General features: G+C 41.6%; 1 protein-coding gene across 1 annotated transcript in view; it reads left to right on the forward strand.

Annotated features, from left to right (window-relative positions):
- Positions 1-25,275, forward strand: part of SLIT3 (slit guidance ligand 3) — a 589,888-nt gene that overhangs the window by 38,824 nt on the left and 525,789 nt on the right. The window contains exons 2-3 of the mRNA XM_032334904.1: positions 6,593-6,664; positions 12,842-12,913. Of these exons, the coding sequence (XP_032190795.1) occupies positions 6,593-6,664; positions 12,842-12,913 (144 nt within the window). The remainder of the gene's footprint in view (positions 1-6,592; positions 6,665-12,841; positions 12,914-25,275) is intronic.

Below are 25,275 nucleotides of genomic sequence, written 5' to 3' on the forward strand. Positions count from 1 at the left end.
TTCCCCCACCTCCTGCTCAACTCAAAGTGAAGCAAGAGGGCACAGCAGCCAACCTTGTGATGTGGTCCCGTCAGGTTAGCCTTGTGAGGTAAAGAGCGAGTAACTGAAGTGGAGACCAAAGCCTCTTGACTAATTTATTCTGACTTGATTGGAACTTCTTTCCTGGCCGTAAATAAGGGGTCAGGCTGGACCATAAGACATCTTAATTCTGGCCCCTCCTACCACTTTCTTAAGCAGAATTCCCCAGATTAGGCTTTGAGATTTTGAACATGAATGCATCACACCATCCTTTTTCAGAAGTTTGCTGTCCTTGTCCTCAGACCCTTTACTTCTCTGTAATCCCCATCAGAGCCCTTGCTGGCACCACCGCATCACAATGTACGTCCTTCTCATCAGCTCCAGGTCTTCTGAGCTCCTGTTTTCACAGCTATCTCAAATCTCTGATTGCTCACTCGCTATGGAATCTAGACCACATCTCTCAACCTCTTATTTTGTATATTCTTATATTGTTCTTTAAGTAATTCATGAGTCTCAGTCCATCTGCTCAACTAGATTCTACACTGAGGGCAAGGACCAGGCCATATTTTTAAGCCCATGTGGTTCTGGGCCCCCAAAATACAAGAATTCTAGATCTTAAAATTATTAAGACTTATAGGTCATGTCACCCAGCTTCCTACCTATCACAAGTACATCCAATCTGGCATGAGTTAACTACTGACCTCTGCTTATATACCCCTGTAATAGGGAATTACTTCATTGCAAGACAGCCCTTCCAAATTTACCTTAGACAGAGATATCATCTTTCCTGAACTCTGTAGATACTTGCTGTATGGGGCAGGTGGTCTTAAAGTCTGATTCGAATTGATGATGTATTCTCTAACTCTGTAGTTAGAGAATCCTCTTTTTTGATGATTCAAAAAACATGCACCATCATAGGAAACATCTTTTTTTTTTTTTGGACACCAGTCCTAAGTTCCACCTCTGCATCCTCTTCCTGCAAGTTGTTGGCTGTGAGTGAAAAAACTAATTACTCTGATTACTATTTTGCTATTTAAGAATAGTTCCTCACATAGTTTATCTCTTGAGCCTCATGGTCAACCTGTATAGCTGGTGTTCTTGGTCATATTTTATAAAAGTCTCAAGAACAATACAAACAACTGGGGTTAAACAAGTTTAATTAATGTTCCCAAAGCCACCCAGCTAAGAAGGAAGAGGGGACTGAAATCTACATCTTTTGGGTTTGGTAGTGAAGCCCTTTTCTCCACACTACACTGTTTTTACTGCTCCCTCTTCCCAGATGTGCCACAGCAAAAAGAACATTTTGCTGGAATGCCACAGAATGAATCAAAAGAAGAATGCAAACATACGTGTGCCAAGTTAGGGACAGTGGCCGGCCCCAGAATATTTTTGTTTCATTTTTTCCAATGTTGTTCTGAATTCCTCATCCTCCCCACCCCACCCAAGGTGTCAAACAGATGTGAAAATACCACAAAGCTGCAGCTCACAGCATTGGTTTATGATTCACTGATTGGGGTGGGGAAAAATAATGCAGGGGATTACCATGGCAATGCCTATTTATATAGGCAATATGGTAGATGATGAGCAACATGGCAGAAACCAGACATGGGCAAAAACAGCAGGAAAACACCCCCACCCCATCTAGCTTGCAGAGGGTCTCAGCACCCCCACTGGCCCAGACCGCACTAGGAGACAGAAAAGGAAATGGGCCACCTTGGCTGAAATGGGAACCACTGAAGTCACCAGGAGTGCCCTTTGCTTTCTTTAAGATGGGATGGGAAATTCTGTTCTGTACTGTTCTATTTATTCATTTATTCATTCATTTTTCTCTCAGTCAGCAGCTAACCTGTTGTAATAGAATATGCTTAGAGTCTAGCTGTAGATGAGGAGCATGATGTGATTTAAAAAAAAAAAAATGTCCATTCAGAGAGCTCAAGTTCACATCCCGGCTGTTGCCACTTAATGGTTGTGTGACTTCATGGCAAGTTGCTTTATCAGTAAAATCTAAGGTGGATTGGGGTGGGGGAAATTATGCTTCAGCTTCCTCCTGTGCAAAATGGGATAATAGTAGTACCTACCACATATGATTGGTGTCTGGATAAGAGAAAATGAACATACAGTTTTTAACACAGTGTACATAGTTTGGGCCCAGCAAACATCAGATCTTATTAAGATGTATCTTCAGTATTTTTATCTGTTTAAGGAAGATAATAACACCCACCTTTCAGAACTGTTGTGAAGAGAAAGAAAAAATAAAAAAGATGGGAAGATCCTGACTCAAAGATACTGCATTTGTCAGTGTAGACTGCTGTAACAAACAGGCCTAAAATTTCAGTGGCTTTAAGAATTATTTCTTGAATGTGTCTGAGTTTTATGTAGGTAACTGGAGAGACAGGGGAGAGAAGGTCGCTATTCCACGCAGTTGTTCAAGGACTCAGACCCTTCCTGGCTGCCCTTTCTAGAGTTCTCCACTGGATTTACTGAACTCAGCCCAAACAGAGGGAAGAAAAAGAGCACAGAGGATTGGACAGGAAGTGTTACTGGTCAGGCCTGAAGGCAGTATTTATTGCCTTTGCCTGTGTTAATAGTGAGAACTTGGTCATATGGTTGCCCATCCCTGCCAGGGAGACTGAGAAATGTTACGCTGTGTTCACCAGACAGAGGAGAAATGGTTTTTTGGACGATTTGCCAGTCTCTACCATGATGAGAATGGTATGGTACCCACTACTGCGGTTATTAACATAACACCAGGGGGATTCTCATGGTATCATAAGGCTCACTTGAAGAGATGGGCAACCATAACTATGCAGCCTTTACTCCTGAGAGAAGAGCCCGTTCTCACTTCGTTCCTAGAATGGTTGTTTTTTGCACCTGTGAGCCATCTTTGACCATAACGATGGGACTGAGGATCTTAGGCAAGCATAGAAAGGGCATGCCATTGAGAGTCATATGAAGGGACTTCCATTGTCAATGGTAAATTAAACATTCAAAAGGTGTCTTTCTCTTCCTTTCTCTTCCATCTCCCTTTTGTTGCCAAGCGAATCACTCCAAGACTTAAAGGCTTAAGACACAGTGCTCATTTTACTATTCTCCCTCACAGTTTCTGTGAGCAGGAATTCAAGAGTGGTTCAGCTGGGCGATCTGGCTCAGAGTTTCTCATAAGTCATAGCCAGATGATAGCTGGAGCTGGAGACCTCAAAGGCGTTTGGACTGGAGTCCTCAAAGTCCAAGGTGTTTGCACTTCCGTGCCTGCCCTCAAGGCTGGAAACAACCAAACAGCCAGAGTGGAACTGCCGGGGCCCCTCTGGCACCTCTCTGTCTCTCCCTCTCTCTGGTCCTCTCACATGGCTGTACCAGTGGTGGCTCTAGGCCTCCTGGTCTTCCCACATGGTAGCTCAGGGCTCCTGTACAAGTGCTCCAAGAGAGAGCCAGGCAGTCGCTTACTACCTTTTCTAACCCAGCCTCAGAAATTCCACAACATCATTCCTGCCCCAGGCTTGTCTAGATGGTCATGAGGCCTGCTCACTTTCAAGGGGAAGGGACCTAGACTCCACCTCTCGATGGCAGGCTTGTCAATGAAACAACTTGTAGGCATGTTTCATACCATCCCACTTCCCTAGCCCACAGCTAGAACTGCAGTGGCTTCCCACCTAGTGTTCATGCTTGCATGTGGTTCTGAGCTCGTGCGAGGCTAAGATATACTGATTCTGATTCCCTCAACAGCCAAGGCTGAAGGCTAAGAAATCAGGCTGAAGTTCCAGAGTAGCCTGGACTAGAACCAGGGGAGCTGGGGGAGCGATGGGCACATGAAGTAGTATAGCCTGTTCTCCGTGTCCATTTAATTAATTCCCATTTTCAGCCAAGCATGCTTGCAGTCAAGGTGTTATGTTCCTCGCCATTCTAAGGTTGCAAGTAGGAGAGGCTTCCATAAAGCATGGAGGCTCAGAAAAGTTAAGTAAAATACTAAAACTCACACAGCTGGGAGTAGGGGATAGGGAAGAGATTTGAACCCTGACCTGTCTCACCTCAGAGCCCAGAAACGTGCTCCCTGACCTCCCTCCTGGCAGGTGGGCAGTGTGTGTGCTGGCGGGCCCGGGGAGGATTTGGAAATAGGTGTCCTAGAAATGTGAGAGGGAGGGGCAGCGTGAGGGGCTGCTTGTGGTGCCAATTTACCACGTATTGATCACAAAATGTACCCCCCTTCCATCTACAGGAAGATAGTGTCCTGGAGTTCCCAGGATTCATCTGTAGGCACGGGGTTTGGGGTGGTGCAGGCAGCTGCTCTCGAGGCGCTGGAATTTCAGGCCGGAAGTGGTGGGTGCAGGGGAGAAGGATGTAGTTCGACTAATGATAGTAACAATAGCTGCCACGACTGAGTCTCTAACACATGCTACAGGTGAACACTGTGTATGTGTCATCTCGTTTGACTTTCATAAAAGTCCTGGAGGTTGAGGTGACCACCCTGTTTGTGGATGGAGCAGCTGAGCCTCGGAGATGAGGTGAATTGCCCAGAGGTCACTCAGCGGGTGGCAGGGCAGGGATTCAAACTCAGGGCTGCTTGTCCCTGAAGCTCTGCCTCCCCAACATGGACTGTGTGCCTGGGGCAACCCCATGACCGGTCCCTCCCCCCACCCCCACCGCCAAGTCCTCAGTGTTTCAGCAGCACGCTTTGTGCCCCTTCACATAATAAATATTAATTGAAAATATTGGTGCCACAGCCACCAGCACAAGCTGCTGAGATACCACGCTGGGTCCTGGTAATTAAACCCTTAGTTGCGTTGTCATATCTGCAGTTTTCGGTGTCCCCAAACATCAGTCCCGATTGAGACGGGAGTTGAGGATACCACTCAGGGTGAGCATGAGCGCGCATGCGTTCCTAGCCGCACGCTGCTGTCTCATTCTCACACAGGCGACCTTTCTTTCTTTCCCTGGGTAGTTCTTGCTCCTCCTTTACCAGCACTCAGCTTGGTCTGGGAAGGCTATAGACTGCCTCTCTCCATCGCAGGCTAGTCAAGAAACAACTTGAGTGCTCTTTGAGGCAGCAGAAAACTGGATGAGGAAGGGAGGTGGTTCCCAGGTGAGGCTCCCCAAGGACTCACTTGATTTTTATTTTGGTATTATTTTCCAAGTCGGGAGTATAAGCCCTCTTCATAAAGTGCTAGAATCTGAAGACTGTTTCCCTGTTTCTTTGACACTGCTGCAGAGCTCACAGGTCCCTCTGAGGCTTGATGGCAGGAGGAGAGCTTCGGGTCCTGGCTAGGAAAACCCAAGGAGTAGTGACCATGTGGATGGGGATTTGTCATAGGGAAAATGGCCTCCTTGGTTTCTGAATGTTCAGGACAAGAGCAAAGCCAGTTGACAAGTGACTTGTTGAACGCCCAACATGGCCAAAACCCTGAGAAGTTTCTCAGAAAGGTATGGTAGATAAGAATTAGTCATTCAGCATCGTTATTAAGCACTGTAACATATTATTCATGGTTTTGGGTTTTTTTTGGCATCTAGTCTTAGATAATGTTAGTGAACACAGAGTATATGTACAGTTATTCATAGGCTCATTCTTGACTTTGGTTTTATCGAACCCTGGTTTTCCATTACCCATGGTGCCCATTCTCCCCAACACAAACACCACCATAATGCTTTCAGTCCTTCCATAGCAAATTCTTCTCTTTGGGACCGTCTTTAGGAGCGTAAACCTACCAATCGAGGCAGGAGCAATCCACGTAACTGTCTTTACCTAATGTATGAGATCAGCAAAGTTCCTTCTACTCTGTGCCAGGCACATACTCTCTAGATTGGGCTATGGAAATAAAATGAGATAATACCTTTGTCCTCAGGGAGTTTGCAAACCAGCTGGAAAATAAACAAACACCTAAGTAGGTACCAAAGTCAGTCAAGATTCTTTTGGTTTCAAGTGGTAGAAAATTCAACTCAAATAGTTTTAAGACAAAATATAAGGGAGATGGGGGTAGATTGGCTCAAGTAATTTCAAAATGAGGAAGTACTCAGGCCTGGGTAGGCCCACCTCCTCACAGGGCAGCACCAGGAATCAGTCTCTGTTTGACTCTGGAGAACTCTTTCTTCATGGTGGCAAAATGGTTTCTGGCAATGATGAACAGCTTGGAAACCCAGCAGGGAGAGAGCTGTTAGGAATCTAAGTCATGTATACTTTCCTGAAACAAGTACTGTGATCAGGGGGAGTAAAGATGCTTATAAGCCTAGTCTGGCTTCGGTCTGGACCTGGGAAGAGGGGTCAGCCTCAGTGACGTGACCCGATCTGAGAGTTGGGGGAGGAGACTTCCAAAGAAAGAGCTGTTACCCAGAGAAGGGGCCACAGAAGCCAGGCGGCTAAATATAGCAGGGCTCTACTACCTACATAATGGATAGCTTATTCCATACAGTATCCTTAAGGTTGGTTGGGCATGCTCAGGGGATGACATTAATCATTGGAATTACCTTCTGCTTAACAAGCAACATTCTTTCAAGCCCGCCTGAGTTGAATAGACCATAAGTATAACCTGCAAAAAAAAAAAAAAAAAAAAAAAAAAACCTGACCCAAATTTGCTCTCTATTGCAGTGACCTGGACAGAAATAACATTACCAGGATCACCAAGATGGACTTCGCTGGGCTTAAGAACCTCCGGGTCTTGTAAGTAACACAGGGCTCTTTGATGCATTTTCATTTTCAGCTCTTCGGCCTTGTGAAAATGTTCTGCTGCCCTGACATCACACTCCCCTGCGCTGGGTGACAGGCATGTACCATTCTGCAACAGAAAACCCTTCATTCGTGTACCCGGGTTTTCACAGGTATCTCATTCTGTGTCTCCATGCTGCGGGCTGGGCTCGACCAGTGGAGGAAGTCGGGACAGGGAAAACAGAAGGCTCTGCACAAATAAATCAACATCCCCAGCTTCTAGGATGACAGCAATACCAGCTTGACTAACCATGCTACTCTTCATAGAGATTATAATTCCTTCTCCAGCCTGTGTGTTAAAAGGGTACCAGAAGGAAAGTTATTTATCTTGTTGCTTACTGGAGAGGAGAGGAGAAGGGAGAGAGAGAGTGAGGCAGGGTCAGAGCCCCTGCTCTAGACGCACAGCTGTACAGAGACAGGTAGCAAAATTGGAGCTGGGTATTGATGCAACTGGGGAGCAAGAAATACCAGGTTTCCTTGCTAAATATTGAACACCTTCACCCATGCCTAAGTCTGTGAGTGTTCAGAATGTGTCTCACTGCTTGTCCATTGCCAAGTGTGAGGCATTTAGAGGTACAGAAGAGAGGCAATTGGAGCCTCTTTTCTGCTTTACTCAGGGGCTGATTTTGCCCCATAGGTGTGGCTCCAGCCCGGGAACATCGTCCGGGCAATCTGGCCACTGCCTTGGTGTTTGTCAGGTAATTGTGGATGGCGAATCCCTACTAGAAGCAGCAGCCAGAGTCTTGGTATCTGAAGCCATCTTCTTCTTTTTACTAAGAGCCCATTGTAATACAAAGAATTTTATTGTAGGGATAGGAAGTACCATGTTCTGGCCCTACATCAAAATTAACTGCCTGTGTGATTTGGGGGGCATCACTATAGCTGTTTGGACCTCAGTTTTTTCATGTGTAAGTAAGTAAAGCCCTAGTTCAGCAGGGCTGCTGTGGCAAAGAACCACACAGTGGGTGGCTTGAACAACAAAATGTATTGTCTCCCAGTTTCCAAGGTCAGAAATCCAAAATCAGGGTGTCCATGGGGTTGGTCCCTTTTGAGGGCTGAGGGCGAGGATCGGATCCAGCCCCTCTTCTAGCTTCTGGTGGGGGATCCCTGGTTTCTAGATGGTTATCTTCTCCCTGAGTCTCTCACACTGTCCTCCTCCTGTGCCATCTCTGTCTGTGTTCACATTTTCCCTTGTCACAAGTGACACCAGTCGTATTGGATTAGTGTACACCCTAATGACCCCTTTTTAACTGAATTACCTCAGTGAGGACAGTATCTTTAAATAAGGGCACATTATGATAGCTTAGGAATTAGGACATCAGCATATGAATGTAGGGGGGGATATAATTCCATCCATAACAAATTGTCAGAAGTCCTCCTAACTCTCATGGTTGTACAGTTAACGCTCTATGGTTTTAACATTTTCACAAAGTCTGTTTATTCTCACCGCAACCTGTGGAATATTACTTGTATAGCATTGCTTTTCTGATGGAGAAGTAGGTAGTGGTAACAATGGTGAGGATAACCAGCAGATACATGGTACCTTTCACAGACCAAGCTCTGTGTTACATGGTTAGTAACTCCTGTCCACCCAGAGGAAACAGAAGCACAGTTGGTTAAGTTGTCCCTGCTTCACATGGCAAGGAGAAATCAGAACCCGGAATGTGTGCTTTCTAACCTCTAGGGAAAACTGCTGTTCATTTGCATTATAGAAATTTTTGAAAACCAAGAAGGAGTAGTCGCCCCGTCTTATAAATGCAGCCCTGGTGTGCAAGTAAGCGGCTTACCTGAGTTTCCCTGAACATCAGTGTGTGGGGACACTAGGATCTGTATGTTGGGCCTCCAGATACCAGATGTTTCCTCCTTGATATATTCTCCAGCTGTGGCATGTTCATACTCCTCTCACCATCCTCAGGAGGAAAGGGCGGGCGGCAGGAGGCCGTGCCTCTACCCTCTGGCGAGTCTTTTGCCCTAAGCAGTCCCATGTTTGTCAAATGACCGGCAGCTCTCAGGAGATGCGTGGGGGTCAGAATTGAGACTGGGGTGGGTTGAGCGAATTCCGGGGCTCCGTTTTAGAGTAACTTTTATTGACGTGATAGAGGCAGTAAACTGATTGCAGGTCATTTGACAGCTTAAAAAACAAACATTTAACTTCTCTCTTCGTTTCCATTTTCCCCTTGCATCTGTGAGAGATTTCCTTTCATACAAGTCAGAAATTTCACCTAATGCTTCATTTTCTAACCAAGTCAGAAAAGAAAACCCTTTGATTTTCTTACCATTACATCAAAAAGGCTAATAAAAATTCCAATTTCCATATCTGCTCTCTGCAAATAGAAAGTTTAAAATAATCACAAAAGATTGTATTAATATCCTCTGGATGGTCTACAAAACATTGCTTTGACTCCAGTTTAATTGGCACATTCTTCTTATTTTGATAAGCAACACCCAAACACTCCCCCTCCCGCCCTTAACAGACTCTGTTAATATACTGTGTTTCATTATCTTCCTTATCAACTCAAAGACAATCCCATTCAAGTGGCCCTTTATTACTGTGAAAGAATCTGTTAGGTGGGATAGCTGAAATGCTTTCTCACACCAGTAAAATACCCAGACATTTAAACCATATTTTCCCTCAATCTATTCTTTTTAGCGGAGTAACCTAGACAACTATCTTTTTTGAAAAGCTTTCATCACACCTTGGCACATTCCCTATATCTGTTTCTTATTTACAATTTATAGTGAAGCCAGGAAAGACTCAACAGTCTTGAATAATTTGAGCTTGCCACATATTTCCGTGCCGAACTTTTAATACAGCGCAAGTGAATAGGCAAAAGCAGATAAAATGGAGATTGGGGGACTTTGGTCTCATCCCAAGGCAGTTTACCCCAAATAAAGTACATTCAAGGAGAAATAGAAGAATTGCCCATAACAATTCTTTCTCCCACAGGGTGAGAGTAGGAAAAGATCTCTTCTGGTGTTTTATCAATTACATTTCATTTCTTAGTCGTCTGTTGCAAGAATTCTGCTATGCCCACAATGTGGGAGCCAGCTTTATGCCAAATGGGGTTAATAAAAGAGTTAAACTCCTCCCCAGCCATCATCACATGGGGCGATTTCCAATTCTGATCCAGTGTTAAAACTAAAAAAAATCAATGCTAAAAGAGCCGAAAATGAACACAGTCTGTGTGTCTCTAACTCAGAACAGACTCAAACCATGGACAGCCTTTCTGGGCATCCAGCCTTTCCTGGATCCCTGACTGCCTGCCTCTGGTCAGTAGAATGAGAGCGAAAGCAATGGCGTTAGCCCAAGCTCCTGCACTGCATCTCAGCCTGCAAGTCTGGATGGAAGGTTCCCAGCTGCTTCATTCGTTCGTTTGTTTGTTCAGTCGTTGATCAGATGTTGATTATTTATTGCACCTTTAAAAGTCAGGTACTAGGCTAGACTCTCATAGGTCTAGGAAGTAGATCTAGAAAGGGACCCCAGTTACCTTACCAGTCAGGATTCCAGCAGGAAAGAGATAACACTCACTCAGGACAAATAAGGAGAGCTAAATAAGGAATTATTTACAAAGGTGTGGGCAAAGTTAAGGGAAACCTAGAAGACGTGGTGCAGTTTCCTGGGGCTAGCAATAAGGAGCTACACCAGTACTCTGGGCCTCAGTGGTCCCACCAAGGATCTGTGGTCTTAGGTAGAGAGACACAGTCAAGCTGAAGTTACTTGGCAGGGAAGGAGGTGGGAATATATCCCGGGATATCCCTCCATCTCACCCTCTTATTTTCTTCTGGTTCCTTCCATTGGCTGATTCAACTAGAAACCAGAGTCCAAGAACCTTCTCAAAGTGATAAAAATTAGCCTCCTAGCCTGAGCAAAGTAGAAAAGGGGCAGATATCTAATACAGATGTCTTTGCTTTTTTTGGCTCTCCTTTCTGAAAGAAGCTAGTAGTGTTAGATTAATTAGTACAGAACTAAAAGATTCATCAGCAGTTGGAGTTAAACTCCTTCAGAAACCTAGCAAGAATATAACACTCAGTCACTGTAGTGTTGCTCTTTGTTATAATTGGGAACTTATGACAACAAGCACTGTGGATTGATTGATAGTAAAAACCCAGCTAAACAAATCCCCAGTCACTAATATTGAACTGGTTCCCTGTTTAGCGAGATGTGCTAGTGTGAGTCTGTTGGCATTCCAAGGCCCTCCTCGCCATATGGCAGGATAGAGGAAAAGACAAGGGAAGGAAAAAGAACATTTATTAAGCCTCTGATTGTACTCCAGATCCTGGACTAGATAATTTACACACTTTATTCCATTTTTACCCTCACAAGGACTTAGGAGAATTTTTTTTTTTTTTAATTTTACAAATGAGGAAACAGAGTCCCTGAGAGGTTGACTGAATGACCCAGTGTCACACCATCAGCTCGTGAGAAAGCAAGACAGGGGTTTTACACCAGATTTGACAAGCACACTAAACTGGGGGTTAGAGAGCCTGTCCTAGATGACTGTGTCACTTTATCCGAATAATTTCTCCCTGAGCAAGTCTCTTAGCCTCCCTGCTTCATGGTGTCCACATCTGTTAAGTGAGAAGATGGTGAGGGGCCAGAGCAACATGAAGGTATGAACTGGAGTGGGCGAGGACTGAGACAGACTGAGGGGCTCTTGTGCCTTGCCTGACCCCATACTCAGTTCCCACCACTTGTTGGTATTTGGAAATACAGGAGCTGGGTTTTTAAAAGGAGCTTCTTTTGTGATACGGCTGTGTGTGTGTGATATTGATTTTTAATTGTTTGCAAAAAACTCATCAAAAATGTAAAATGTCATTGAACCCAAACAAAATCCCTTATCACACTGGTAGTCTGAGTCAGACACATCATATGCCCTAGACTAGCTTTTCCCTTGATGGAAAATCATATGTTTTGTGGCCCCAAGGCATCTTTAGTTTTTCATTATTGAAAAGCCTTTTTTAAGTGGCTGCTGCACTAGGCAACGGTGTTAGGGTGAAGAGTATAATAATAAACAGAAGTTCTTACCCTCTTAGTCCTTAGGCATCTTGGGGAAGATGAACTTGAAAATAAACACCAGGACCCCAGTGTTAAGCCCAAAAAGTACGGAGGTTATGAAATGCCTCGGAGACGTGGGGCTGGCATGGATGGAATCATTTTGAGATGAAGGTCAAGCTTCCTTAAAGCTGCCTCCCATCCTTCTGCTTTTCCTTTAGGTGCTCGGGGCACCTCTCCTTCTGCCTAATCCAGGGGCACCCACAGCCCTTCCTAAACTCCTCCTTCCAAAGACTCATCTTTCAAACATAGTTGCATCCCCCTAAGTCTTATTCAGCCAGCAGGATTGGTTCTGGATGAAAACTGGGCAACCTCATTGCTTTCCTTCTCTCATTGCTTCCCTTAGCCTAAAGCTAATCCAATTTAAGCTGCCAGTGTGTGTGTGTGTGTGTGTGTGTGTGTGTGTGTGTGTGTGTGTGTAAGTTAGGGAAACAAATGTTTCATTGTATACTCAGTTCTTAGGATATGCACTTAAGCAAAGTGTTTAGGTTTTTAATCATCTGCATGGAGGACTTTGGAGGTCAGCAGAGTCTGTGGCTGGACTAGCTTTTGTGACCATCACCCTCAACTTTGGGAACGGTCAGGCTCTGGGTGAGGAGATTTCCTGGCACAGACTGTTGTCCAACAGTAAGGTCACTCTTTCTACTAGGTGACCCACAGACAGAGTACACAGAGAAGGCCCTCTTTAATGAAGTATTTTTACATCCCTAGAGGAGGGAGCTCCAAGGGAAGAGATGCTGAATATCTGTGTGGTTTTTATAAGAAGCAGCTTTTACCTCTTCTTTTTCTGTGCAACATCCTGCAGTGCTTGGGGGGACATTTGCTGAGAACATTCTTAAAATAGAGGCATGGAAACCAATCTGTCAGGTAGAAGTGTGCAGGCGGCGAAACCCTGGTTACCGTGACACCAAGCTGGCATGTGAATTATCTTGTCCCACCAGACTGATCCTGGCTTGGGGTGGGGGGCAGGGCAGAGTCTTGTGGGAGGGGCTGAGTGACCCTGCCTGCTGGGCCCAGAGCCTAGCACCAAGACCCTTCAGGCCCCTTGTCCTTGACCGCTGCTGTTTCTTTGGTTCTAGGCATCTGGAAGACAACCAGGTCAGCGTCATCGAGAGAGGCGCCTTCCAGGATTTGAAGCAGCTGGAGCGATTGTAAGTATAATACAACCTCCTTTCTTGAAAAGTCTTTTTTTTTTTGGTAAATTGACTTCATTGCGACCTTGCCAAAAAAAGTCTCCAATGCTTAATGAAATGTTTGCTCTTTCATTTAAAGCATTTTAGATACATGTTGAAGAGACATGGAGATCCTTTTAAACTCTTTCTCTTTATTTTATTTTAATTTTTTTTAAAACTTCTTTTCTTTAAAAGATGCTAGGATTGGCATCTGGGGTGTATTTGTCTTCTTCCCAGGCTTGAGCTGTTGCTATCGATATCTGTACATGGCGCTGGTCCTTGCCCAAGCCTCTTCCCTTTTGCAGAGGGTGGAAGCCAGCAGTGGGTTTCGCTGTCATGGAGGCCAGTGTTGGATACTCGCTATTTCGCTGCCCCCTCCTCCCAGAGCCGCCCCCGCCCCTCACGGGAGAGCAAGGACGGGAGAGTGGGCAGGACCTTCAGTGTGCCTGCATCTCCACTGAGCATCAGCCTGTCAGGAAGCCCACGTGTTTCCACAAGAGAATGTAGTGCCAGGGTTTAAAAATAGGCTGCTATTCTATCAGAGGGAGAGATGAAGACAGTGGGGATGGAGATGGATGAAGCCTCCATTTGTTGTGATGATTAATGCTTTTGCAGAAAACTCTTGGGTCACTCGGATGGGGCTGCTCCTTAGATGGTTAAGTGGGCAGCTTCACCTTTCCTCAGTTAATCACATCTGGCAGCTCGTAACATCTGGATATTTGCTTCCTGCCCTCTAAGTGGGGCCTGTCCCCAAGAGCACTTAGTCATGCCGGTGGGCGGTTCTCCTCCACGTTTCCCTCTGCATCCTGGTTGGCCTGACATTTCAGCCTCTTTCTCCTGCAGTTGGGTGCAGGGCTGCCACAACTCACTGCTCCAGCAGCCTACCTGGAAGGTTCCTGCTCGAGTTACCTGTCCTGTCGCCACATCTCGTTTACAGAGATGGGCATGGGTCAGGTGGAGGGCCTGCCACCAACGTGCTGGCTTTATCATCTGCCACCTTTTCCCTTGGACTTCTTGCATCTAGGGCGACACGGGTATTATCCAGCAGAATCCGGTACTCCCCCTGCTTTGTGTGAACCCTCTCCTTTATTGCTCTCCATCTGGGTTAAAGGTCAGCGTATGTTTCTGTTGTTGGTTTAAAAAATATGACATTTATTTCTTATAAAGGAAAAGAGTTCTAAAAATAATGAATGCTGCCTCTGTTTATGCTTATATTTTTAAGTTGCTTCAAACCTAAATTCTCCTTATTTAGACTAAGGGAAAAAGAAGTATTTGTTGAACCTGGTTCTTTTTGTATGAGGTAGTAAACATTTCTGTGGAAGAGTAAATATACAGTTCTTTGTGAAAAGGCCACGTCTTGCTTAGTCTTCTGATTAGAAAGGTAAATAAACTCCTAATTTATTCATTTCATGATTGTGGGGAGGGAACTAATTGATCATTGAGTATCTTGGACATGCTTGGAACTATGCTGATGTTTTGTATGCTATCTGTTGTTTTATCCCCACTAAATTCCTATGAGGTGTTATTACCCTCATTTTGCAGATGAAGAAACAGAGGCCCAGGGAGTTGAAGCCAAAGAATTGTCAGGGGTGGGGGTGGGGAGCCAAGATTCAAAGCCACATCTGTCTGACATCAAAGCCCATGGCCTTTCATAGTTCTGTGCTGCGGACATTAGATGAAGTGTGATCTTTAGCAATGGCCCTGCAAATAGCCTCTCACATACCCACTTAGCTCCGGGGACTATCAGCGACATATGCTGGCTAAAAGATGCTTTTCTTCGGGTTGGTGAACACAGCAGAAATCCCATGCACGTCTGCTGGACCCAGCAGCTTGCAGTCGCAGGGTAAACCTGGCTGTTTCTCCACTTTTGTGTAATAGGAGGCAAACGCTCACTGCTCTACTAGATAAACCCTCAGTTCTTACAGCTGAATGCAGAAGTTGACTTCTTGTTCATATCCAACCCAGGAAGGGTGTTCTTGGTTGCTGGACCTCTCTCCTCCAAGGGGAGACTCAAGAACACAGGCTCCTTTCATTCCTCGGCTCTGCCATCTTTAAACAGTGGCTACCAAGGAACCAATGTGTGTGTCTGAATCAAACCACTGGAAGGGAAAACAGCATGAAGGATTGCACATGGGAGGTTTCTAGGGGCCAGACCTGGAAAGAGTACATATGACTTCCCCTGTTACATACCTTGGATTAGGAATTGTTCACACGGCCACAGTATGCTGCAGAAGAGGCTGGGAAAAGTAGTCAGGGTGTATGCCCAGGAAGCAGAGGACCAAAATGAGTGAACAGGTAACCTGTCTCTGACTTACACTGCAAGTGGTTTAAAGAAGTACTTGGGCAGGAAGGAGAATGAAAGCATAGGTGGCTGGACCAGTATGCACAGTTGGATGGACCCCCTTAGCTAAGGCTTTCCAGTGTCAACAAGAGAGGGTGTGTGTGACATTATCCTGACGTGTTAATCTGGTGTTGCTTATCCGTTGGGTCCCCAAACAGACTGAGAGCTATAGAATGGGAAAACTGAATGTGTCTGTGGCTAACAGCTGAAGAATTAGATGGCTGAGGGTGTCCTCTTTAGCTCCCACTCCTGACTTACCTTACTGGTGTCTCTATATTTGGTAGTAGATTTATCTTTATCGATCTTACTCTGAAATAAAGCCTGGAAATTATATGGGTTTTGATAATTCATTTCTGAAGTATTGATTTTCATTATGAATGGCCTTTATTCATTTGATCTCTTGAGCCTTCCTGGGAAAGGGGAGAGAAATCTGTCCCTCAGGTCTCCAGTCAGAGTTCTCCATTATTTCATGAAATGGCCTCTGCTGCAGAATAAGTTGCGTGTCTCTCCTCACATACAACAGTGATTGTTCTTTTTTTTTTTTTTTACAATGATTGTTCTTATCACAGCGCTTATCATGCCGTCTATTAATTCCCTATTTGCCTATTGTCTCTCTCCAAAACCACGAGTATGTTGAAGTCAGAAATCATGTTTCATTAGGTCTTAATCTCAAAGCTTTGCACAAGGCATGATAATAAGTACTTGTGGAATACTTATCAAATACTTGGGTTTTTGTTCTATACTAATGGCTCTGAACTGGAACCAATTCCCCCCACCTCTCACCCAGGGGACACTTGGCAATGTCTTGAGATATTTTTGGTTGTTGACAACAGGATATGCTGCTGGTATATAATGGGTAAAGGTTAGGAATGCTGTTGAAGCACGTTCTACAATGTACAAGATCGCTCCCACAACAGAAAATTACCGGGTTCAGAGTGTTAACAGTACTGAGGTTGAGAAATTCTGCTCTTTACCTACTATGTATCAGATGGTATTATAGACACTTGACTTATGCCATCTCATTTAATCCATACAACAATTTTTCAAATTTAGAATTCTGTGTCCTTGATGTGACAATATATAATTCAAAACATTGGCTTTAAAGTATTGTTGCTAAGTATGTCTCCCCTACATCTAATTTAGCTACATCTCACTTTTGGTTTCTGAAGAGTAGACAGGATAGAGGACCAAGTTAAATGAAGGAACTAAGAGGAACAAGTAAATCCTATAGATGGAACATTCTACAAGACAACTGCCTTGGTCTCTTCAAAAATGTCATGAATGAGATGGAAGCTAACTGTTGTAGATTAAAAGACACTTAAGATAGAAACAGTAGCAAAAAGTTGGGAGGGTCAATGGAATATAAGTGTTCTAAGATCTTTGAATTGTCCAGGAAGTGATAATAGCATAAAAGTTTATTGCCTTATTAAATCAAGGATGCATGTTGCAACCTGTAGGATAACCTCTAAAAAGAACAGTTTAAACAACATAATAACCTAATAGAGGGAGTAAGGACATAGAATGATACCAAAAAAATATGGTTAATTCAAATAAGGGATAAAGGAAAGAAAAAGGAACATTGAACAAATGAGACAAAGAGAAAACAAATAGTAAGATGATTGTAAACACAAAAATATCATAATTATTGTGTATGTAAATGGATTCATCCTCCACTTAAAAGACAGAGTGGATAAAAAACAGAGTGGATAAAAAACAAACAAACAATTATATGCTTCTTAAGAAGACAAACATCAAACAAGAAGATAGAGAAAAATTGAAAGTAAAAGGGTGGGAAAGATCTCATGAATACTAACCAAAAGAAGGATGCTGTGGCTTTATTAATACTACATAAAATAGACTTACTTTTTAAAGTTTATTTATTTGAGAGAGAGAGAGGGAACACACAAAACTAGTGAAAGTATTAGAACTAGTGAGAGAGTACCTGAATTGAGTGGAAGACCAGAGGGAGAGGGAGGAGCAGGCTTCCTGCTAAGCAGGGAACCCCAATGTGGAGCTCAATCCCACGACACTGGGATTATGACCTGAGCTGAAGGGCAGATGCTTAATTGCCTGAGTAACCTAGGTACCCAGTCTATCATAAAATAAACTTAAAAAATTTATTGGAGAGAAAGAGGGCTATTTCAAAATGACAAAGGAATAAATACACCAGAAAGGAATCTGTATTTTTATGTGTAAAAACATAGCCTAGGGATACATAAAGCAAATATTGACAGAATTAGGAGGATAGACAAGTTTACATTCTTAGTTAAGATACTGTTCTTATAATTAATGGGATAAGGAGATATAATCATTAGTAACAATCTGGAGTATTATAATATTAGTAACAATATGAAATACTATTAGTAACAATATGGAACAATATGACAAAGTTTGCAAACCTGACCTAACTGATACTTAGAAAATACTGCAACCAGAAAAATGTAAAATAAACATTTTTTTCAAGTGGGTATGAAACTCTTATTAAGCATGGATCTACAAAGCAGGTCTCAAAAATATCAAATGGTTGAAATCATATGGCGTATTTTCTTTAGCCACAGCAGAAATATTCAAGTCAATAAGAAAACAATAACTTGAAAATTGCAAAATACTTGGAAATTGAGTAATATACTTCAAAGTAACACCTGAATCAAAGAACATACCATAGGGGAAATTGGGAGATATATTTTCTGAATGTTATTAAACATACAACATATTACAATGTGTCAATTTTAGCGAAAGCCATGCTCAGAAAATGGATAGAAGGGGCATGTGTACCCAAATGTTTATAACAGCAATGTCCACAATAGCCAAACTATAGAAAGAACCTAGATGTCCATCAACATATGACTGGATTAAGAAGATGTGAGATATATAGATAGATAGATAGATAGATATAATGGAATACTATGCAGCCATCAAAAGAAATGAAATCTTGCCATTTGCAACGATGTGAATGAAACTAGAGGGTATTGTGCTGAGTGAAATAAGTCAATCAGAGAAAGACAATTATCATACGATTTCCCTGATATGAGGAATTTGAGAGGGAATGTGGGGGGCTTGGGGGGGTAGGGAAGGAAAAAATGAAACAAGAGGGGATCGGGAGGGAGACAAACCATAAGAGACTCTTAATCTCACAAAACAAACTGACGGTTGCTGGGGTGTGGGGGGTAAGTGATAGGGTGACTGGGTTATAGACATTGGTGAGGGTATGTGCTATGGTGAGTGCTGTGAAGTGTGTAAGCCTGACGAATCACAGACCTGTATCCTTGGGGCAAGTAATACATTATATGCTAATAAAAGAAAGAAGAAAATGGATAGCCTTTAAGTTACATCATTCAATTTATGACTTATGTATGCTATCATATATTTTAAAAGAAATAAGGATAATTTTTTTCTTTTTCTTTTTTATTATGTTCATTTAGCCAACATATAATACATCATTAGTTTTTGATGTAGTGTTCAAGGATTCATTAGTTGCCTGTAACACCCAGTGCTCCTCAACACATGTGCTCTCCTTAATACCCATCACCCAAATAAAATCTTGATGAAAGTATCCATCTCAAGAAACTAGAAAAAGAACAAAGTAAAAGGAAGAAATTAGGAAGAGCAGAAGTATATGAACTAGAATCATATATAAAGTGTTTAAGAACTCTGAAAAGCCAAACTTTCATTCTTGACACAATAAAATCACAAAAACTAGCAAGACTGATCAGAAAACAGAAAAGAAAGAAGACCAAATTGCCTATATAAAGGATAAAAAGGAGAACATATCTATGAATTTTACAGATTAAAGTGATGAGTAGATTTTGAAGAATGTTAGTTCAGTGATTTTAAAGATTAAGTGGAATTGAAAACTGAAGCAAGGAGGAATAGAAAGTCTATATAGCCCTATATCTATTAAAGAAATTAAATCTTTAATTAAAACGTTCCACCTAACAATCAAGACTCAGATGACTTCACTAGGGAATTTTACCAAAGCTTTAAGGAATAAATAATATCAACTTAACATAAATTGATTCTATAAAAAGAATAGATGTTTGTCATTTGGACGATATAATTTTTTTTTTTTCTCCCAACCAGAGAGTGGGAGATTCTTGTGTGACTGCCAAGCAGGGCACTGGTTACTTGAGCTTTATGGTCCATGAGCAGCGGGGCCCAGGCCGAGGTTGGGCATTACAGGGTCTCAGCTCCTACCAGGGAGAGGAATGTCCCACAGGCCAGTGAGGCAGTGGCCAGCAGGGTGGTGGTGGGGGAGGGCAGTCCTGCTGAGGCCAGAGCAGGTGGCAGGGTAGACAATATAATTTTTATAGCAAAATCCAACAAGAACATTTCAAGAAGAATTATAAACCAACATATTTCATGAATATTTATATGAAGTTCCTAACAAAATATTAGCAAAGTGAATCTAGTAGTACATGAAAAAGATATATACAGCCAAGTTTGGATTATTGAAAGAAGACCAGGTTGGCTTAATATTTGAAAAGCTGTTTCCAAATTAAAAAATGCTGAACAACTAGGGTAGCAAAACCAAAGACATAGGCAACATCTATACTAAATGGTTGACACAGTATCTTAATAAACCTCTGCATTCCCAATAAAAGTAAGCAGGGAAAAACAACTGGTGGTTACAAGACTGTTGTGTTATCTCATCTGTATGGGACAAAGCAGAGGGAAGCCAACTGAAATTCTTATAACTCTGAGAACAGGAGATGGCTTAAATAACCAATACGTACTCATTGGAAAACACAGTGGCCAACCTGAGAAAAGCTGCCAAAAATGGAAGGGAGTTGGATTAGCTCCAATTCATGGTAAGTACAAAGGAACTGTGATGTGATAATGACTGCTAGTACTTGGAGTATTCCAGGCCCTATAAATTCTTCAAACTAACAAAAACAGGGCTCTTTTTCAAAGAAAGGGCTAGCATTGATAAGAAACTCCTGAGTGTAGTAGATCAGAACAGGAACAATAGTAGAAATGAAAAGAGAACTTCTTGATGAAAGTGTTAGAAATCACCAGAAGAGTTAGGTTTTAGAAAATCCAAGGCCATGTTTTTCATTAGTTTGTGCAAAAAAAACAAAGGATGAACTCTAGACTCTTGAGGCTAAAAAAGCTATCACTTCCCACCCCCCCCCTCATAAAACTACAGGAATTTCTTTCATTTCATTAAGGTTAAGCAACCAAAAAGATTATGGTTAAAGCACATACAAAATGTTTTTTCACAAGAAAAATAAAAAAGAGTAAGAAGTATAACAGCCCTTCTAGAAACAACGAAAACATGCAAGGAAGAGGTATCCACAAAACAGATGAAAACTGTAAATAGTTCAAAACTAGCCACATAAATTTAAGGTCTTATAAACTATAAAAGTACAACAAAAATTTGAATTTTAAAAACTTGGAAATTAGCCGACTAGAGAAAAATGGAATGTGAAAGGAGGGACAAAGAACTCAGGGAACAGTTTTGAAATAAAAGAATTTTATTCAAAATACATACTGTCAATTCTGAAGAAGAATGAACTTGGAAGAATCACACTATCCAATTTCAAGACCCACTATAAAGCTGCAGTAATCAAGACAGCATGGCATTGGTAAAATAACAGACATATGAATTAACAGAACAGAATAAAAAAAAAACAGCAATAGATCTATTGAAATACAGTTAACTGACTTTTGACAAAAGTGCAAAAACAATTCAATGGAGAAAGATTAATCTTTTCAACAGATGGTCCTAGGACAATTGGATGTTCATATGCAGAAAATTGAACCTAGGCACAAAATTTACATCTTACACAGAATTTAATTCAAAGTGGATCATAGACCTGAATGTGAAATGTAAAACTATTAAACTTCTGAGACAAGAAAAAAAAAGTACATGACCTTAGTTTTGGGGATGCGTTTTTCAACATAACAAAAACATGATCCACAAAAGAAACAAAAATGATCAGTTGAACTATACTGAAATTAAAAACTTCTGCTCCACAAAGGACACTGTTAAGAGAATGAAAAGTCAGACTGGAAGAAAATTTTTGCAAAATGCTTACCTGATTTGCATATAAAATATATGAAAAGCTTTAAAAATTTGACAGCAAGAAAACACCCCTATCCTACAAAGAGAAAGAAACAGGCAAAAGACTTAAACAAGAACTGTACCAAAAGATATATATATAAAATAAGCATATGAAAAATTCTCAATATCACTTCTTATTAGGATAAGACAAGTTAAACAACAATGAAGTAGTATTGTCCCCTTTCGTTACAACGGCTAAAATACTAAAGACTGATAATACTAATTGCTGGTAAGAAGGTAGAGTAACAGGAACTTTCATTTGTTGCTGCTGGAAATTCAAAATGTTATAGTCACTTTAGAAGATAGTTTCGCAGTTTCTTACAAAGCTAAACACAGTCATATCTTGCAGTCCAGTTCAGTGGTTAGGGATTCAAGGAAGAAGAGGGGATGGAAGGTTGAATAGGTGAAGCCATGGGGGTGGAGGGGTTATAGATGGCAAAATTATGCTGTATGATACTGGAATAGTGGATATATGACATTTGCATTGATAAAACCCATAAAATTTTTTTATTAACATAAAATGTATTATTTGTTTCAGGGGCAAAGTTCTGTGATTCTTCAGTCTTAACAATTTATAGCACTCACGATAGCACATACTCTCCCCAGTGTCCATCACCCGCCACCTCATTCCTCCCATCCCCCTCCACTCCAGCAACCCTCATTTTGTTTCCTGAGACCAAAAGTCTTTTAAGGTTTGTCTCCCTCTTTGGTTTCGTTTGTTTCAATTTTCCCTCCCTTCCCATGTGATCCTCTGTCTTGTTTCTCAAATTCCTCAAATCAGTGAGAACATATAATTGTCACTCTCTAATTGACTTATCAATTATATGTTTATAGCAGCATTGTCCACAGTAGCCAAACTATGGAAAGAGCCTAGATGTTCATCAACAGTTGAATGGATAAAGAAGATGTGGTATATATATATACAATGGAATATTATGCAACCATCAAAAAATGATATCTTGCCATTTGCAATGACATGGATGGTACTAGAGGGTAAAACCCATAGAATTTTATAACATACAGAGTGAACCTTAATGCATGAACATTTCTTTATTAAAAAAAAGATTTTATTTATTTATTTGAGAGAGAGAGAATGAGAGGGAGAAAACATGAGAGTGGGAAGAGTCAGAGGGAGAAGCAGACTCCCCACCGAGCAGAGAGCCTGACATGGGACTCGTTCCTGGGACTCTGGGATCATGACCTGAGCCAAAGGTAGACACCCAACCAACTGAGCCACCCAGGAACCCTGTATGAACATTTCTAAAAATTATTTAAAAAATTGGAGGATCCCAAGATGGAATACAGACAGTGATAAATGTATGAGTCAGCCTCCTGAAGGTGATGGGGGAAAGGTGCTGACCTAAGGAGATTTGGAAATGAGTCTGTGCAACAAAAGGCAAAAGGAACCACATGTAAGAACTGTACTGTAGTTAACAAAGTTATTTCCCATAGGAGTCTGAGTTAACAATTCCGAAGTCACTGTACATGTGTACTGGAATTGAACAATGGATGCTGGATGGTAGAGACGGATTTCTTGTGGCTGAAATGGGTGATTACAGACAGGCAATGAAGAAAATTATAATGATCCTGTGTCAATGGATTGCCGTTGGAGACATCAGTATGAACAAATGTTTAGCCTAATATAGATATGTTCACTTAATACAATGGATATATACATAGAAATATATTAATATGTAAATAGACCTATTTGTATATAAGCACATATTTCCTTGCTGTTAGCAGGAAAGCCTAGAAGTGATGACACTGCAATAGCAGTGAGCACACCTAGTGCCCAGATCTTGGTCTCTAATACCACTCCCCAATAAAAGGAAGCTAAGGCTCTTAGAGAAATGGGAGGATTCTAGGACTGGACGTGAGATAGATTGTGCCATAAAGGAAGTGCTCAAAACAAAACAAAACTGAAGCCACAATTAGGGGATATGCTAATGGAATATTAACAAATAAAACTGAAAGAGCTCCTAAAGGCCAAAGCTGAAATAATTTCAGCAATAAATAAATAAATTGGTATTCAATTATAACCAAATTTATATTTTCCATGAGTTCATACTGACATAAATAAATTATTGGACAAATAAATGAATGAGGAGAGGAGAAATCTCCCATGCAGAAGAATTTGGAGTGATTTATGTAGATTTTCTGCCCTTGCAGAGGTGTGGAACATAACTCTCCACTCCTTAAATGAAGGCTTTGCACAGTAACTGCCTTCAGAAGAGTACTGTATGAAAAGGAGAGGGTAGAGCATAGAAATTTCACAGTGGAGAACTATAACACACACTACTACCTCAGCCAGATGATCAGGGCCAGTATCCAAAATGCTAAGTCATGTTGATAGTATGCACCTTTGGTATGATGAAATGATAATAGCAGTTTACATCTGTGATCTCTATCTCAAAAACCCATAACTATATTCTAATGAGAAAAACATCAGACAAATTCCAATGGAGAGACATTCTTTAAACCATCTGAACAGTTCTCCTCAAAACTGTCAAAGTCATCAACAGCAAGAGAAGTCAGTGAAACTGTCAGAGCCAAAAGGAGCATAAGGAGATGTGAAGACTAAATGTAATGTGGCATCCTGGATGTTATCCTCAAACAGAAAAAAAAAAGATGCAGATAAAAAATTAGGGAATCCAAATAAAGTATTGACTTTAGTTAATAATAACATATCAATATTGGCTCATTAATTGTGACAAATACACTATACTAATATAAAATGTTGATAAGGGAAACTGGGTGTAGGGTGTATAAGATTGCTCTGTACTGTCTTCCCAACTTTTACGTATATCTGAATCTATTCTACTCTACAAAGTCTGTTTTTAAAAAGTTCACTAATGGCAAACCTCCTTGAATTACAGATTCATAAGCAAAATAAATGTTATTGTTTTACACCAAACATGCATGCATACGTACTTATGTAGATACAACGTGAGGGCAGATAAATGCTTTAAGAGAAATGGAAAACAAGTATTTTTTCAATCAATAAGAAGTGAGTATAGAAGTTAAGAGGGTTTAAGAGGAAGTGATAGATACAGAGGTCAAAGACATTCTATCACATTTATAATACAAATCTCTGAGGAAGAAGACGAAAACAGTTACTCTGCGAAACTCTTGGGTGGTATCATCTACCCCTGAACATACACATACCCCATGACCCAGCAGTTCCCCTCCTGGATATACATCCTAGAAAAAGACCTACACAAGAATATTCATAGGAGCAGTATTTGTAATAGCCCCGAAGTGGAGACAGGCCAGATGCTCATCAGCATGAGCAAAAATCGTGTGTGGTCTCTTCATATATTGGGAGAGCCTGATGGAAAATGAAAAATTACCCCAACTCCTACCCACAAAAACTTGCTGTATGGAACAACACGATATATCTCAGAAACGGAATGAGTGACATAACCCAGACATAAAAGAATATATATTACCTGTTTTCATTTATATAGCCTTCTGAACAGGTACAACTAATCTATGGTATTACAAGTCTGGGTAATGTTTATCGTTGGAGGGGTGTAAATGGAAGAGAGCACTAAAGGGTTTCTGGGGTGTATCATCATCTATTTCTGGATCTGGGTAGAGGTTTTGTGGATCTGTTCAACTAGGTGAAAATGCTTCTAGCCATAAAATTTAGATTTGTGCTTTTTTCTATGTATATACTATACTTCAAAAAAATTTTTATTTTATAAGGTGACTTTAGAGACAGATATAACAACCAAATTCAGTGCCTGGCTCTTAATTGAAGCCTGGTTGGAAGAAACTAATGTATAAAATAAAATTCTGAGGGACACCTGGCTGGCTTAGTTGGTTAAGCGACTGCCTTCGGCTCAGGTCATGATCCTGGAGTCCCGGGATCGAGTCCCGCATTGGGCTCCCTGCTTGGCAGGGAGTCTGGTTCTCCTTCTGACCCTCCCACTT

This window comes from Mustela erminea, chromosome 3 (assembly GCF_009829155.1).
Source record: "Mustela erminea isolate mMusErm1 chromosome 3, mMusErm1.Pri, whole genome shotgun sequence".
In the NCBI taxonomy this organism is placed as follows: domain Eukaryota; kingdom Metazoa; phylum Chordata; class Mammalia; order Carnivora; family Mustelidae; genus Mustela; species Mustela erminea.